The sequence below is a fragment of the Bidens hawaiensis genome, unplaced genomic scaffold (genome assembly GCF_021521415.1).
Source record: "Bidens hawaiensis isolate Kalapana, Puna unplaced genomic scaffold, B.hawaiensis_p1.1 tig00002525_1, whole genome shotgun sequence".
Classification (NCBI taxonomy): domain Eukaryota; kingdom Viridiplantae; phylum Streptophyta; class Magnoliopsida; order Asterales; family Asteraceae; genus Bidens; species Bidens hawaiensis.
The window spans coordinates 2129732-2144971 of NW_027491138.1; the positions used below are offsets into that span (position 1 = coordinate 2129732).

General features: G+C 35.1%; 1 protein-coding gene and 1 pseudogene across 2 annotated transcripts; both read left to right on the top strand.

Annotated features, from left to right (window-relative positions):
• The first annotated feature begins 260 nt into the window (after nucleotides 1–260).
• On the top strand, nucleotides 261–3496 carry LOC143619932 (ACT domain-containing protein ACR9-like; annotated as a pseudogene). Its single transcript, XR_013151256.1, has 5 exons — nucleotides 261–540; nucleotides 1273–1491; nucleotides 1996–2105; nucleotides 2175–2496; nucleotides 3171–3496. The product of XR_013151256.1 is annotated as an ACT domain-containing protein ACR9-like (transcript).
• A 9713-nt stretch (nucleotides 3497–13209) lies between these two features.
• Nucleotides 13210–15240, top strand: LOC143619933 (F-box protein At1g30790-like). The gene is made up of 2 exons (XM_077091753.1): nucleotides 13210–13737; nucleotides 14516–15240. The coding sequence occupies exons 1-2, from the start codon at nucleotides 13247–13249 to the stop codon at nucleotides 15183–15185; spliced, it is 1161 nt and encodes a 386-aa protein (XP_076947868.1). The 5' UTR covers nucleotides 13210–13246; the 3' UTR covers nucleotides 15186–15240.

Here is a 15240-nt window from a genome sequence, read left to right on the forward strand (position 1 = left end):
TAAAATAACATAACTTTACAACAAACCTAATAAAAATAAAAAATATATATATCAAATGACACAAGTAGTTATTTGGCCAGAGCGACAATTAGTCACAACCGCATATAATAATAACCCTGGAAGTGGAAGGATACGTCTAATATGTCGGCTAGTGCACCCGCTGACGTGGAAACCACACAGCATAGGGGCCCACATGGGACGCCGCCATCCGCCAGCCCACGCCACATGAACTCAACTCCCCATCATTAATCCACACAAACCAAACACCAACTAATTTCTCTTCTCACCTTAAAACAACAAAAGTACAAAACACGCCGCCTCCGACTACATTCCGGTTAATCTCAACTGGATTTAGTCGCCGGCGGTGATAATTAAAATTATAATCAATGGGCATGTCATCGAACGACGTCGTTTTGATCGAGGAAGGTAAGAGTTCCGGTGAGCCGTCTGTTGTGACGGTTAACTGTCCCGATAAGGCTGGGCTTGGGTGTGACCTTGTACGGAATGTGCTGGAATTTGGACTCTATGTGACTCGTGGAGGTTAGTTAAACTCTTATCCGATTTTGTGTTTAATTTTCTGTATATTCATTTTGATGGAATTTGCTTAACGACTTTTAGGGTTTAATATGTTTTGTGTTGCTTAGTTTTTCCATAATTTCTGGTGGCCGTTCGTCCTATATTACATTCTTCTTGTTTCCGTATTTTATATATTATAGTTTGTTAGTATTTACTTTGTCATACATGCTCACTATTTTACTGTAATTGGTAGCTTATATTTTCTTAATTACTTTGTGCTATCTTCAGTTTAGCTCGAATCATGAGAATCTATATTTTCTTTTTTTATATAATTTAATTTTCATGTCTGTTTATGGTCATCTATTCTAGAGGATAGTGGTATGTATGTCTGGCTGCATCCACCCTCCCTAGACGCTATCAATAGCTTTCGTATGGGTGAGAAAAAGCTCGGTTTAGTTGTTTATGTTTAGCGATATATTTTTTTAGAACTAACTTACACCTTAACCATTTGAGGAGGAATTGAACACCTTTACTACGCCTTGATAGTTAAACCACAAGGCTACAAGCCCTTTGGTGTTAACGATGCTTATTAGATAAAAATATATTAGTTAGGGTTTATTGTAATTATCACGAGCGCAAATATGTGAATTGATTTAATTATGCTTCTTTTAATAAATCTCATTGTAGTTATATATAGTTGATAAATAGCATGCAATAACTTCTGGGGTATATATTATTCTATATCCGTGTTATTAGATTTCTCTATAGACGGGAAATGGTGTTATGTCGTATTATGGGTCGTTTCATGTCCAATCTCATTGAAAGTCGACTGGGCGAGCTTGAAAAACAGGCTCTTATCTTGCTGCCCATCGTTTCTGCCCGCATTTTATTTGAACCAGTTACCTGATCGTTCCAGATCACCTCCATTATATGTCTTGAAGGTCTTCTCCCTCGATCGCCAAGGGTTAATTCACGGTAAATAACTGCCAATCTTATTATTTTGATTTCAATTCACATTTTGAAACTTACTTCATCATCATCATCATCATCATCATCGTACTCAGTATATCCCACCAATAGCAAAGCTATGGTAGGGTCTGAGGAGGGTAAGATGTAGGCAGCCTTACCTCTACCCCATAGGGATAGAGAGGCTGCTTCCGGTGAGACCCCCGACTCGATAGTAGTTTTGCATCAAGCCTTGGACATAAGGCACATAGCACTCAATCATCGGGACACCGGCTGATCGGTGCATGTACCCTTATCTTTCAGCTATCAACGCCACTACATGATGCCTGATTAACCGTCCGTCACTTTTAACGTTATTTTCACGAGATTAGTAAAATAACGTCAAAATTAGTGCAATTTCACTTTTGCCCACCCGAGGGTTCACACATATATACATCATATGTGCGCACCGCAAGCAGGGCTATATTTTGAAACTTACTTCATTTACATTAATATAAAAATGCAAATTCACAGATGTCACTAAAGTACTTTGCGAGCTCGAGTTAACAATTCAAGGTTTAAAAGTCATGACAACACCAGACGGGAAAGTGTTGGACCTCGTCTTTATAACCGATCATTTGTAAGTCTCTTTGTATACCTGTTGACTAGGGTTGGCCCGGGTCCTGTATATTGATTCTAAACTTATAACATAGACCCTTAAATGTGGGGACATGCTGCACACACGTATAAGACGAGAAGAAACATGTGAGCATCTTAGTGGCGTGTTAGGAGAATGTTGTATCAGCTGTGAGCTTCAGTTAGCAGGCCCCGAGTTCAAATGCTACCAAGGGTTTTCTTCTATATCAGAAGAAATTGCTGATGTTGTTTACCAAAGAAGTTTCAGATGTTAAGAAGGCGGTTATTAATGTGGATAATTTAATGAGCCCGTCTCATACGTTGCTTCAAATACAATGCCTTGATCAGAAAAAGCCCATATATGATATTTTGAAGGTCTCGAAGGACTGCAGTATTCGGGTATTCTATTCCCGTCATATTTTATTTTAAATAGGTGGGCTGGACGGGTTGGGTTATGGGTCAATATGTTGAATTTGTGGTCTGGGTCAAAATGGTTAAAATCGAAACCAATATTTTTGGAATTAGTCGCCTTGCTGGTTCACTGGTGGAACTGGTTTTAAAACTGGATAACGCCATGAATAATAAAAACCATAAAACTGTATGTACATATCTAATAAAAAATATGAAAAGCATTATGTTTTGATGTGAATTTGTAATTTTAGTAAAGTATTAAGACTTGAAATTATAAATAACAAGTGACTCGTAAAATGAAATTTTGAAGGGAAAAAAAGTGAAAAGAAAATAAAGAAGTTGGAATCTGGTCGCACCACTTGGTCTGATTTAACCGGTTCACCCGTCTGACCAATAACCGGCTGGTTCAAATGGTGAACAATTACAAAATGTAATCTAATCAAATGAATACAATGAATTTGGATGTGTTATGCCCTAAAGATAATGATAGAGTAATAGGTTTACCCCAAATTGAAGGTTGTGCTTTATTTGAAAAGTTTTAACACGTTATGTCTTTTTGACTAACTGGCGTTGACTTATTCTGTTAAGTTCATTCATATGCCTTGCACGGGATTTTGGTCATTTTTACTTTCAAATGAATAACTTACATACTTTTTATTCAGATTGCATACGGAAGGATCTCTACTAGTGTTAAAGGGTACCGGAGTTTGGATTTATTTATACAAACAGGCGACGGGAAAAAGATTCTAGATATCGAAAACCAGGTTACATTTTGTTCCCGATTAAAGGAGGAAATGCTACATCCATTGAGAGTCATCATCACAAACCGTGGCCCCGATACAGAACTTTTGGTCGCTAATCCCGTTGAGCTTTCGGGGAAGGGAAGGCCACGTGTTTTTTATGACGTCACATTTGCATTGAAGACACTCGGGATATGCATATTCTCTGTGAGTGGTAGTTTAATCTGCAGTTTATAAATAAACTAAAAAAGTAACTGAAGGGGTATGCACCCGCCCCAACATCGAGCGGGGCAGGTCAACCCATAAAGTCCGGATAAGAAGCTTGAAATCAAGATGTCACGAAGACACAAAGCCGAAACCTATGCGCAAGCGCACGAAACACCTGTGCGTGGCGCATATCGCATATGCACACAGCGCGCACACTCAGTGCGAGAATAAGAGAAGACCCCGCGCATCCCCAGGATAGGTGCATAAATGAGACAATAATCTAATCCAAATCAGGATAAGGACAACCGTGATTGTGCTCATCAGACAACCTTCCAGAAGGTATCTTTTAAGAAATAAAGAATGTGCTGAGGTTGACAGCTGCCAATGAAATGTGGACAACTCAGCAAAGCCCATGTGCTACCACGTGATGGCACATGGGTCAGGTGAAATACGTTGGTCAGAGAATAATCAATGAAAGAGCACCAGGTGTCCTAAATACACGTGGCGCGAAGCAATAGGGGGAGGCTAAAAAGGCCCTAATTGGGTCTGAGCCAAATCATTGGAAACCCTAGCACTATAAATACTAGGCCGCCTCCACAGTTGGAGGCAGACAAGAAAATATATTATAAGTCCTTTACTCATTTGCACATCCTGATTATCCTCTCCTACAATATCTGATTCTCACACAGGAGGGTTACCCCAAAGAGGACCCCTCCCTCCCTTTCTGAGGGGTAAGCTCACGGTACTGTTCGTTTTGTAGGTGGAAGAACTCGTATATCGGAAAATCATCGGTGATATAGCACACTCGTACCCGAGGAACGTTGATCGTATACAAGTAAGTCGATATACGCTTCTTCATTGGCGCCATCACCTGTTACAACGGCAACAAAACCACTATTTCATCAATTTTCTCTCTGAAAATCTTCACAATGGTTTCCGGTGTTTGAAACAACGATCAAGTTCTGGAGGATAATGAGCTTGAGGATGTTAATGAGGGACATCAGGTTCTGAGGGCGCCGCGTGACACTGCGCGCACCACCAGTAACCTTCCCTTCAACACAACACCTCATAGTCAAACTGAAACTCCCCCAGACGATCTCACGTTCCAAAATCTTACTGGTACAAAACAAAAAAGACCAATGGGTCCGGAAGTTGAAACCAATGACCCTAAAGAATGGCTCATAAACGAACAACGGCGTTTAATGGACAAATACAATGAGTTGGTAAAACACAAAAAGTTAGCCGATTTAACACAAAGGCTCGCATTTGATAAACAAACCATTCAGGGAACAACAAAAAAGACGCGCGCAGCCGGAAGACAGTCATTCTGTTCACACCGAACAAGCTAATATTAGTGATGAGGAAGAGGTGCACAGCATGAAGAAGACGCGAGATACTCATGCAGGAGGTTCACAGCTTCGCGCACGCATGCACATAGCACCTGGAGCCAAAGCTGATATGGATTTATACACACCATACAACCCACAAGCGAAAGGGCAAGTGGACGTAACCACACCATATAGGCCAGACATCTTGGTAAAACATTAAATTTTTTTTAACAACATTTAGAACCTCCTCTAAATTCGAGTGAGTTTTTCTGAGACGGGAGGCAACCGTCTATACTGATTTTGACGCCCTAAGCCTGATTTACCCAGGAGTACCACCAGGGAAGAAACCTACCACTGTGAAATAACATTTTTTAGTCAAGTTTTAAACCCAAGACCATAAGATCCTAAGTCTTAACCAATAACCATTAATTTTGATGAAAAAGACTCATACTCTAAGTACACCAAAGGTTGTCATTATTTGATATAGAAAATGATCATATTATCATCTTATAAAAGAACGAAAAAATTTTGGTCTAAAGGTACCATAGTAAATTGCAAATTTGACAGGACTAAATACATCATTATTTTAATGATATAACTTGTGTTCAGCGACGAGACATTGAAATGAGTTAAAACAAATGTTTTGGTACACTTAAGGAATAAAAGATATGTGTTTATATTTTTTTCATCAATCATAACAAGTTTTGTTAGCCATGACTCATGTAGATGCAAGGAACTCAATACAACATGGTTGTGGATCTTATGTTATATGTTTACTAGAGGATGCAATAAAAGTCTCACATGAAGATCATACAACATTGTTCAATGTAAAGAATTGCACATCAAGAAATCAGGTGGCCAATTATTGACTACAAAAGTCTTGTACAACTTTCACTAAGGATCAAAACTAGTCACTTAAATGATACATTAAAATGAGGGTGAGCATTATACAAGTTGCGCTCTTTTTCCGTTCACCAAGTTTTATGCCATTGGTTGTTTTTAGTAAGATTTTTAATGAGGAAACATACATGATCTATAAATATCAATGGGAGACAATAAACATTTATCTATTTTTCACTAACCTATGATTTTCTCCTACTGAGTTTTCTTGACAAGATTTTAATGAAACAACATATCTAAGTGTATAAGTTGATAACCAAGAGAGTGTGTGATAGATATATTCGCTTTAGTTATCAACAAATGTATGAATAAATTGAATAATACCGGTCATGGTTGTTATAGTTATATAATTATTAGGTTTCTTAATTAGTTCAATATATACCACATTATATATCATTGTATTGTATGCTTGATCAACGGAATACTTGATCTCTTTCTCCCTATATTTCTTCTCGTTTATTAACTAGTTTTGTAACAATTTCTTGATTATATAAATTACAATTAAGCATAACTATTTATATTTTTGTACATGGTTTGTTTTGTAAATAATTATTTTTCAAGCAGATGAGTGAAAAGGACATATATCTGTTTTGGTCCTTCTAGACGTTTTCAAATACTAAATTATTGTATATTTTATATTAAAGCAATGTCCGAAGTGAAAATATATTAAACAAACTTGACTCCGTATTAGTTAATTGTATCAGATTTTTCCAATGAAAAGTGTTGATATTTATTTTAGTGTAATTAGGGATTAATTTATTATGAAACAGGATTAAATACATTTTATTTTTTATATGAAGATTGTGAGAACCAATTTGCTGTTATTATTAGGTTTATTTTTATTGATGTTTGATGTTATTTTTTGTTTCGTATTTGCTAATTTCGATTATGAGACGTTTTTAGTATTTGCTGATGTATATTTTGTTCTTACCATTAGATTTTTCTTTTGCTATTATAAGTATTTGCTGTTATTATTTTGTTCTTGATTTTGATTCTTTTGTTGTAATTTTTAGGTTTTTTTCTTTGTTATTATAAACCATTGTTTATGTAGATTGGTATTGTTTCTTACGTTCTCATTTTTTTTATAAATTGGTATTATTTCTTAAGTTCTCATGTTAAGATTAAAATGTACATGAACCTTCTCCAATTTGTTATTAAGTTAATTATAATATGAATCTAAATAAGTTAGGTGTGAAGTGTACACTTATTTGATCTTATTATAATCTTATTGGTACCTAGGGCCCCTAAGTCATAGGGGTTCCAAGGGGCAACGCCCTTTTGGCGGGATCCAGGGGCAGCGCCCCTGGTAATGGGGTCCAAGGGGTGGCAGCCCTGGCTAGGGTCGAGCTGACATATGTTGCTTCATTAAAATTGCATCATAAATTTAATTTAATTAAATTTCGTTCATATTTATATGAAAAATCAACATGAGTGTCTTTGTTTTGTTTTGAATTTTAAAACAACATAATGGAATCATCATGATCATACGTTCGAACTCTCTGGTTCATAAAAACACACAAAAAAACCTTACTCGTTTTTGGCTCTTAAATCTGAGTTTTATCCGGTCAAAATATTTAGGAACCAACAAATAGGTTTTGATCTGAAAGTGATTTACGACTCTCAGATTTTCCGAAGATAATCTGTTTTGCATAAAATTCCCCAACAAGGATTGTTATATTTGACAACTATCTATTACTAAAGATGTTATCGCTAGTGCTAGCCAGGTTGACATATAGAACCCGATATAAACCTGAAATCTGATACAAACCTAAAATTCGTATTAGACAAATGAATCTAAGTAAGGTATGAGTTTCTCGAGCCTGACACATGTAACCTCAAATTTATTTTGTTCTATTCTACTTGTCTACATATTAATTCTCTATGATTGCAAATTTAGAACAGAAAATAAATTTTGCATAACGTTTAAGCCATAATATAGAACCTTAGTTCTTTTTTATCTCCTGTATTTTAACATAAAATACTCAATTAGTTAAAATAATAATAACATAAACACACTTTTAAAAAAATAAGTTAAATATATCTTAAAAAAATAAGATATTATTTTATTATTATAATAATAGCTTAGACCATAGTTGGGGGTATAGCCCGAACCTTGATCATTGTTAAGTATAATATAACTTTTCATAAGCAAATGTTATAGTTAAATTGTTGTTTCTTCACGATTAAGAAACATATTCATTTATAGGCAAAGGGTATAGTTAAAATAGTATTTCTTAATGATTAAGAAATATACTATTCATTCACACAGGTTATAGATAAAGTAATGTTTCTTCTTGAAGAAGAAACTTGGTATAAATGTTTCTTCCTGAAGAAGAAACCTGAGATATAATTAATAAACAAACAAAGGGACAAATGTCCACATATTTTGTACAAATAAATTATCAAGGTTACAGCTATACAAAACAGACTACGGGGTCTGAAGCTAGATCGTAGATCTAGATATTTATACAAATGTTATACTTGTACTATAGGTCCGAGATAACAGCCAATCAATCAATCTGAAAGCTGAAAACAGAAACAGGAATCAGTAACAGAAACTGATTTATAGACAGGGGTCAGTAACCGAAACTGATCAATATACAGGAATTAGTGTCAGAAACTGATTACAATCATAACAGGTGAATACGCCCCGAACTTTTACAACTCTTTTAGAGTCTGAACTGTTTACATAGGATTTACAAATCCTTAAAACTTTGTGCTACAATAATGAGAAACGGGCATACTCAAATTAAGAGTATACATGTGTCTGGATTCATACATACATGGTGACTGGGATTTCCCCGAGGCCATGCATATCATCAAACATGCCTCTGGTAGTCTACAGGACTGATCAGAGAAATGATATTGTGTATATGATTAATTGTACATGTACTTAGGATAATTGTAACCCAATTGAGTTGGGTGCCTAATGAGTATTGTCACAAAGGTATTGTTATTGTTTACATACTGGTATTATTAAGTCAGCGTCATTCACCGGCTGTGTGCTGACGTATTTTTCCCCACATTTCAGGAAACTGTAAAGAATAGAACTGACAGGCAAGACTGATGGAAGATTGGAGACATAGTCATTAGAGGTGATCTGATGACTCAGATATTTTAGTTAAATATGTAAAGAATCATATTTTGAAATAACAGGTATTGAAATAACAAAACGGGAATTCTGACCCGACATTTTATAAATAAATTTTTTATTAAAAGGCTTCCGCTCATATTTTATCAAATATTGAAATGGGTAATTAAACTCATTATTTTATATAAATAAATATTAAAATTTTAAAAGACTTCCGCTAATAACCCGCAACCCTGATATATTTTCAAAACCGGATACCAATTAACGGGCGTCGTACCCAGACCCTAAGTCGGGGTGTGACACATAGTAAACGTTCGATTTACTTATTTATACTTAGCCCGTTTTCAATATATATATATATATATATATATATATATATATATATATATATATATATATATATATATGGTAAGGTTAAAATGAAAACCCATTTGAGTTGTGAAAACCCGCGAAAACCCTATGTAACATCGTTTTTTTTTGTTACATGTAATATATGTTGTAACATTTAATCAGTGTTTAAAAAACCGGTTCAAACCGGCCGGTTGAACCGGTTAAACCGGATTTCGCATAACATTCCGGGATTTTGAGCCCAGTATTTTTGGCCGGTTTACTAGAACATCGTACTGGCAGTTTTTTCTAAAATACCGGTTTTTACTGGCAAACCGATTTTAAGTCTGAGAAAATTTTGATATTTACGGCCCATATTTTATCAAAATTACTTTTAACCCAACAATTAACATAAAACGTATAAACTTTAGGACTATTTTTTTAAACTTGAGTGCTTTTGAATTAATTTTTTAATGTGGATTAACTTTTGGATTATTTTTTGTTATAGAATCATTAACTTCTGGTTATTTTTAGAGTTAAATTTGCATTTATAATAAATTATAAGGTAAACTATTCAAACAGTTGAACCTTCCGGTATATGTGACACTCGTCAATTTCGGGTCTTGTTTGTATTCGTTTTTGTATTTGTTTATTATGTAAAACCGACCCGATTTGTAAACCGAAGCTTATGTTATAATCAAAATGATGGATTTATGTTACAATATTGTTTCACACTTGTTGGGTCTTGAAAACATCCTATTTTTATTTTTATTTATTTATTTATTATTTATTTATTATTTTTTTTTTGTTTTGTGTTTTTGCCTTGATCCATTTTGCATGAAAACTCTTGTGTCTCACACCCATATTTGACCACAAACATTACCCTATATATACACCACCTTTCCTCTTCATTTTCCCTCGCTACAACTCAAAAAAAAAAACTCTCTCAAACATCAAAGATTCAAGGTTATCTTCTTAAGTGTTCTTGAAGGATTTTGGTCTTTCATCTTAATTAGTTTATGTAGCCTTATTAATACTTGTTTATGATTGTGCAACATATATATAATATACACCCCTTGTTTACCTTTGGTAGTTACTTATCCGATTCCGGTCGGTGAGGTTTCGGACCCCATAAGGCAAGGCTTCATGGAGGACTTCGTGTCCTTGATATATATACATCTATATAACTTGTTCATACATATTAATCTTGCTTATTTTAGTTTGTTGGTCATGTTTACAAGTTCCATGGTTATGGGTTTTTAAAAGTCTATGCTTCGGTTTAACCGTAAATAGCTCTAAACCGTAAACCGAACTTTGTTACTAGTTTTGTTTGTTTAAACATACTTAGTGTTAGATCTAAGTTTCTAAATCATTTTTACAAATTCTATGGTTATGGGTTTGTAGAATCTTACCTCGGTCTTAACCCGAAACACGATCCGAACCGAAAACCGAACTTTTGTTTAAAGACTTTATTGTTAACTTTTGGTACTTTTTTTATTTGTACATTATTATACAAGTTCTTTAGTGTTTGGACATGTGAAAACCATCTATGAACTTGTCGTGAGATGGAAACCGAACCAAACCGATTCTTGCTCGCTTAAGACACACAAGTGTGTTTTTTTTAGCCATCAAGACTTGTATATTTCTTTAAAAATAGTTACAAATTGATTTTAAATATTTTCTTAAGTACTTGGAAATGTTGGATCCAACTTGATCTCATAACAAAGTTTGGACCGACAAAACCGAACACTTGCTTAACGTGCGTTGTTAGTTCTAAAACAATGGAACTACATACTTGGTTAAGTCTTATTAAATTTTATTGATTTATCTCATAACATTCAATATTTTGGAAAGTTGACTTTGGGTTTGACCAATTATCAAGACCCGAACCGACAACCCGAACACTCGATAAAAAAAAACCCGTTTTAGTATCTTTATTTCAAAGGGATTTGCATTCTTACATTTTACCCACCTTATTACTTAACATAGGTTGAGTAAATATTAAGGTTAGATACTTTAACCCGATTTCGAGCAAACTTACATTTTTAAAGGGTTATTATTATAAATTCTTAAATAGTCACATTTTAAACCTTAAACTTTAATTATTTATATTTCTCAACATTTATTTTGTTTAAAGACCTTCAAGACAACATTTATAAATTCAAGACTTCTTTTCTTTTTAGGCATTGTGCGTTAAACTCGTCGTTCCGACAAATCTCCAAATTATCATCTTTCAAGTTTACCACTTGAAGGTGAGTACTTCATACCCCATTTTCCATCTTTTATTTTGGGGGTGACATTTCATACTTATTCAACAAAATGCTTTATATTTGAATCTTAAACCACAAACGTAGTTGTATACTTTACCTAATAATTGCTCGATTTGGTGTTCTATGCTTATATGCCTATGTGTTTATCGCTTTTGGTTGGTGGAACTATAAAATCCTAGACTATTTGGCATCCCCTTATAGCAAGGTGTCGTTAACGTAATGCAATTAACGATAACTATAAAATCCTAGACTATTTGGCATCCCCTTATTGCTAGGTGTCGCTAATGTGTTTAGCGATATCTATTTATCCAAATTACCACTTTTATTTATCGTTTCGTATGCAAGTTTTGTGGCTATCTTTATTATATACTAATATGATTAAAATTTATGAATTGCTCACCGACCTTTGTGTTGACAAACTTTATTTTATGAAATGTTGCAGGTTTGCATCTTGGTTGATTTATGGTTGTGAAGAAAACGCATCAAAGACCTTAGGATATTAGTAAAAATGAACAATATCAATTTGCCATATTTTGTGATATCCTGTTTATGGTTATTTTATGGATAATTGTTATGTGACATTTTCGATGTTGTGAAATGAAATGAGTTTATTAAATATTGTCACTTTAATTAGTGTCATGTGCTTATGGACAATCGTTACACCTCGGCATGTTCCGCCGCCTTTGGTCGGGGTGTGACAGTATAACCCGATTCAATCGGTTGCACCATTTTTTAGTCCAATCCGGTACGAGTAAAAAACCGGTTTTTAAAACATTGCATTTAATACAAAACATCGAAACATAAAAAAAAATGTTTTGTTATTTTTTAACATTTTTTTACTAATTCTTATATATGTTTTCAGGAGAGAGCAAATGTTATATTTATATTTACATTTTTTATTCACTTTAATTGTAGACCACAAGATTTAAACATTAATTAAAAACATGTGGTTGAGAATGGGTTTCTAGAGTTTTCACAATTCAAGTGGGTTTTCATTTTATACTTAGCATATATAAATATATAGGGGAGATTTCAATTAAGAACCCATTTGAATTTTAAGAACTCGAAAGAACTCAGTGTAACGATTTTTTTTTGAATTTTTTTTACACATGCGTAATATATGTAAGTTACATACACGTAAAAAAATTACATAATTTTTTACGCACCGAGTCAACTTTTTACACATGTGTAAGAGCATTATCATCTCACTCCCTATATCCAAGCCAAAAATTACACTAAACTCACTCTATTTTTTCTCTCCATTTCAATTAAATAATATTTTTTATACATTTTATCATTACCTTTTCTCTTTCCTTCACTCACAACCACTTTTAAAATATATTAAAAAATTATAGGGGATGAACAGTAACTTTTCAAATATACAGAAAAATCACTACTTTCTCTAAAATATAAAAACTCTTCACTCACAATACCCTGAATCACTCTCTAAATTATAAAAACACCCCTCACATAATATGAGGAGTTGGATGATAATGCTCTAACGGATGTAAAAGTTAGTGTAACCACTTAAATATTTATTCTCTCTCCTACTTTGACTTTTTTGCCAGATTTAATCTCAACCACATATTTCAATCCATTTAATTAAATGTGTGGCCTAGAATTGAGTTCTTAAAACTTAACATGGTTCTCAAAATATTCCTCCCCTATATATATATATGTATAGCATTTATTATTGATGATAATGGCAAAAACTTTCAAAAATTATTATTATTATTATTATTATTATTATTATTATTCATGTCGTGTCTTGGAAGTTAGAAGATCTGGGTTACCAAGTCAAACTAGAAGAAGATTGGCCCCAACTTGCTATTTATACCACACTCCACCCATACACTTGAACATCATCCAAAAACAATGGACGAAGATGATAACACCCGACCCGTATCCATTCCCCATGATCTCATATCCGAAATCCTCCTACGTCTCCCCGTAAAATCCCTGACCCGCTTCCGGTCCGTTTCGACCCGATGGAACTCCACCATCATCCACCCATCATTCTCCAAATCCCACTTCTCCCGGTCCGCCACCGCCACCGCCGCCGCCGGAGCTTCCACCACCCTTGTTCTCACCTTCATCAACCGCTTCAATTCCGAACGTACAATCTTCTCGGTCAAAATTCCGTCTAATGAAACGAAATCTGTTCCAAACCCGACCCGTATCCTTACTATCCCCGGGTTTGCCCACCCGTTTGTCTCGCAGTCGGTTAACGGGCTGATTTGCTTCAATTTAGGATCCATGTGTGTTTGCAATCCTTCCACTCGTAAATTCGTTAAGCTTCCATGGACGCAACCGGAGCTGAAGGCGTCGTCGCCAGCTTGTACACATCACCGGACAAACGTCTTCGGGTATTGTTCATTATTAATCAATTATTTATAATAAGAGTATAAATATAAGAGTGTATCGAGAATAATCGTTAAAAAAAACAATTTAATTAGATAGCGTGTAGTCATGAGGTCACGCCTCAAGCCACCTTATCAGTTTCACACCCTCAATTTCGGCCTAACCATTACACATGAGCGTTAAAAAGAAAGCCTCTTTGGCGGCTAACTGGATAATGAGCACGATGGAAAAGGGGCGTGATACCATAGATTTTGTAAAGAAAAGCAATCTAATTAGATTCTATGTAGTGATGTGACGCCTCAAGCGACCATATCATTATATCAGTTTAACATCCCAACTTCGGTCAAACCATGGACGCCAAAAAGAAAGCCTCTTTGGCCGCTAACCGGATAAAGGGCGTGAAGGAAAAGGGGTGTGAGATCACATATTTTCCAGCCAAGTACATTCACCGACTCATATTTCATTAAATAAACATTAAATTGTAATTATGTTATCAATTAAACTAGTTTGGCCAGCGTGACAGTCGGCGGCGGTATGGTTTTCTAGAGGAACGCCCAACCCAAACTCTAAAGTTAGTGTGGACCTGGTTAAGACAACGTAGTTTGGCCAGAGTGAGGCATTTGGAGAGTCCGATAGCCTAAATACAAAAAAGTTGCCGTTCTAAAAAAATAAAAAAAAGGAAAAGAGTTAAACTAGTAAAAATTGTTACTCTCGTGATACATAGTTTTATAGTTTTATGCTAAGATAATAAAGTGAATCTTAACTATATCTTTTATCTAACAGATATGACCTAGCATCCAACGCACACAAGGTATTGGACACTTGGATCACATGTCACGAGAACGACGAGATAATCATGGAGCACCGAATTTTCACAATCGGATCCCGCTCCAACAAGTGGCGTAGAATCACTGGCGGGCCGTCGTTCTTCCCATTTAACGAGAGTGTCTGTATTAACGGTCAAATCTATTTTAGAGCATTTCCGAGTATGTTAGCTTCCGATAAACCCGTCATGGTCGCTTTTGACGTCGATCGTGAAGAATTCCGGTTAATCGAGATGCCCGATGATGCAATTTTGGAATCGGAAGAATGTGCTTTAATGGAACATGATGAGCGTCTGACCGTCGTTGACCATCAAGGTAATGTGTTGCTAATGTGGATACAAATGGACGAGACATGGGTGAAGAAGTGTGTTGAGATTCCGGCGATGTATGGTGAGATAAATGATCGCCGGAGGTATAAGTTCGCCGGGACTACATTTTCCGGCGAGATGATATTTGCGGAGAAGAGTTTGGTGAGTCCGTTTTTTGTGTTTTTGTATGATATTAAGAAGAATGAGGTGAAGAAGGTGGAGATTTGTGGGCTGACGGATTTTGAGTTTAAGTTCGGACATGTTTTCATGAATGTTACGAGTGTTAACGAACATGTAGAAAGTATTATGTCTTTATCTTAGGTGGTCCGATAGTACACGTTTTACTTTATGACTTAGAGGTATTTTAAAAGTTTTT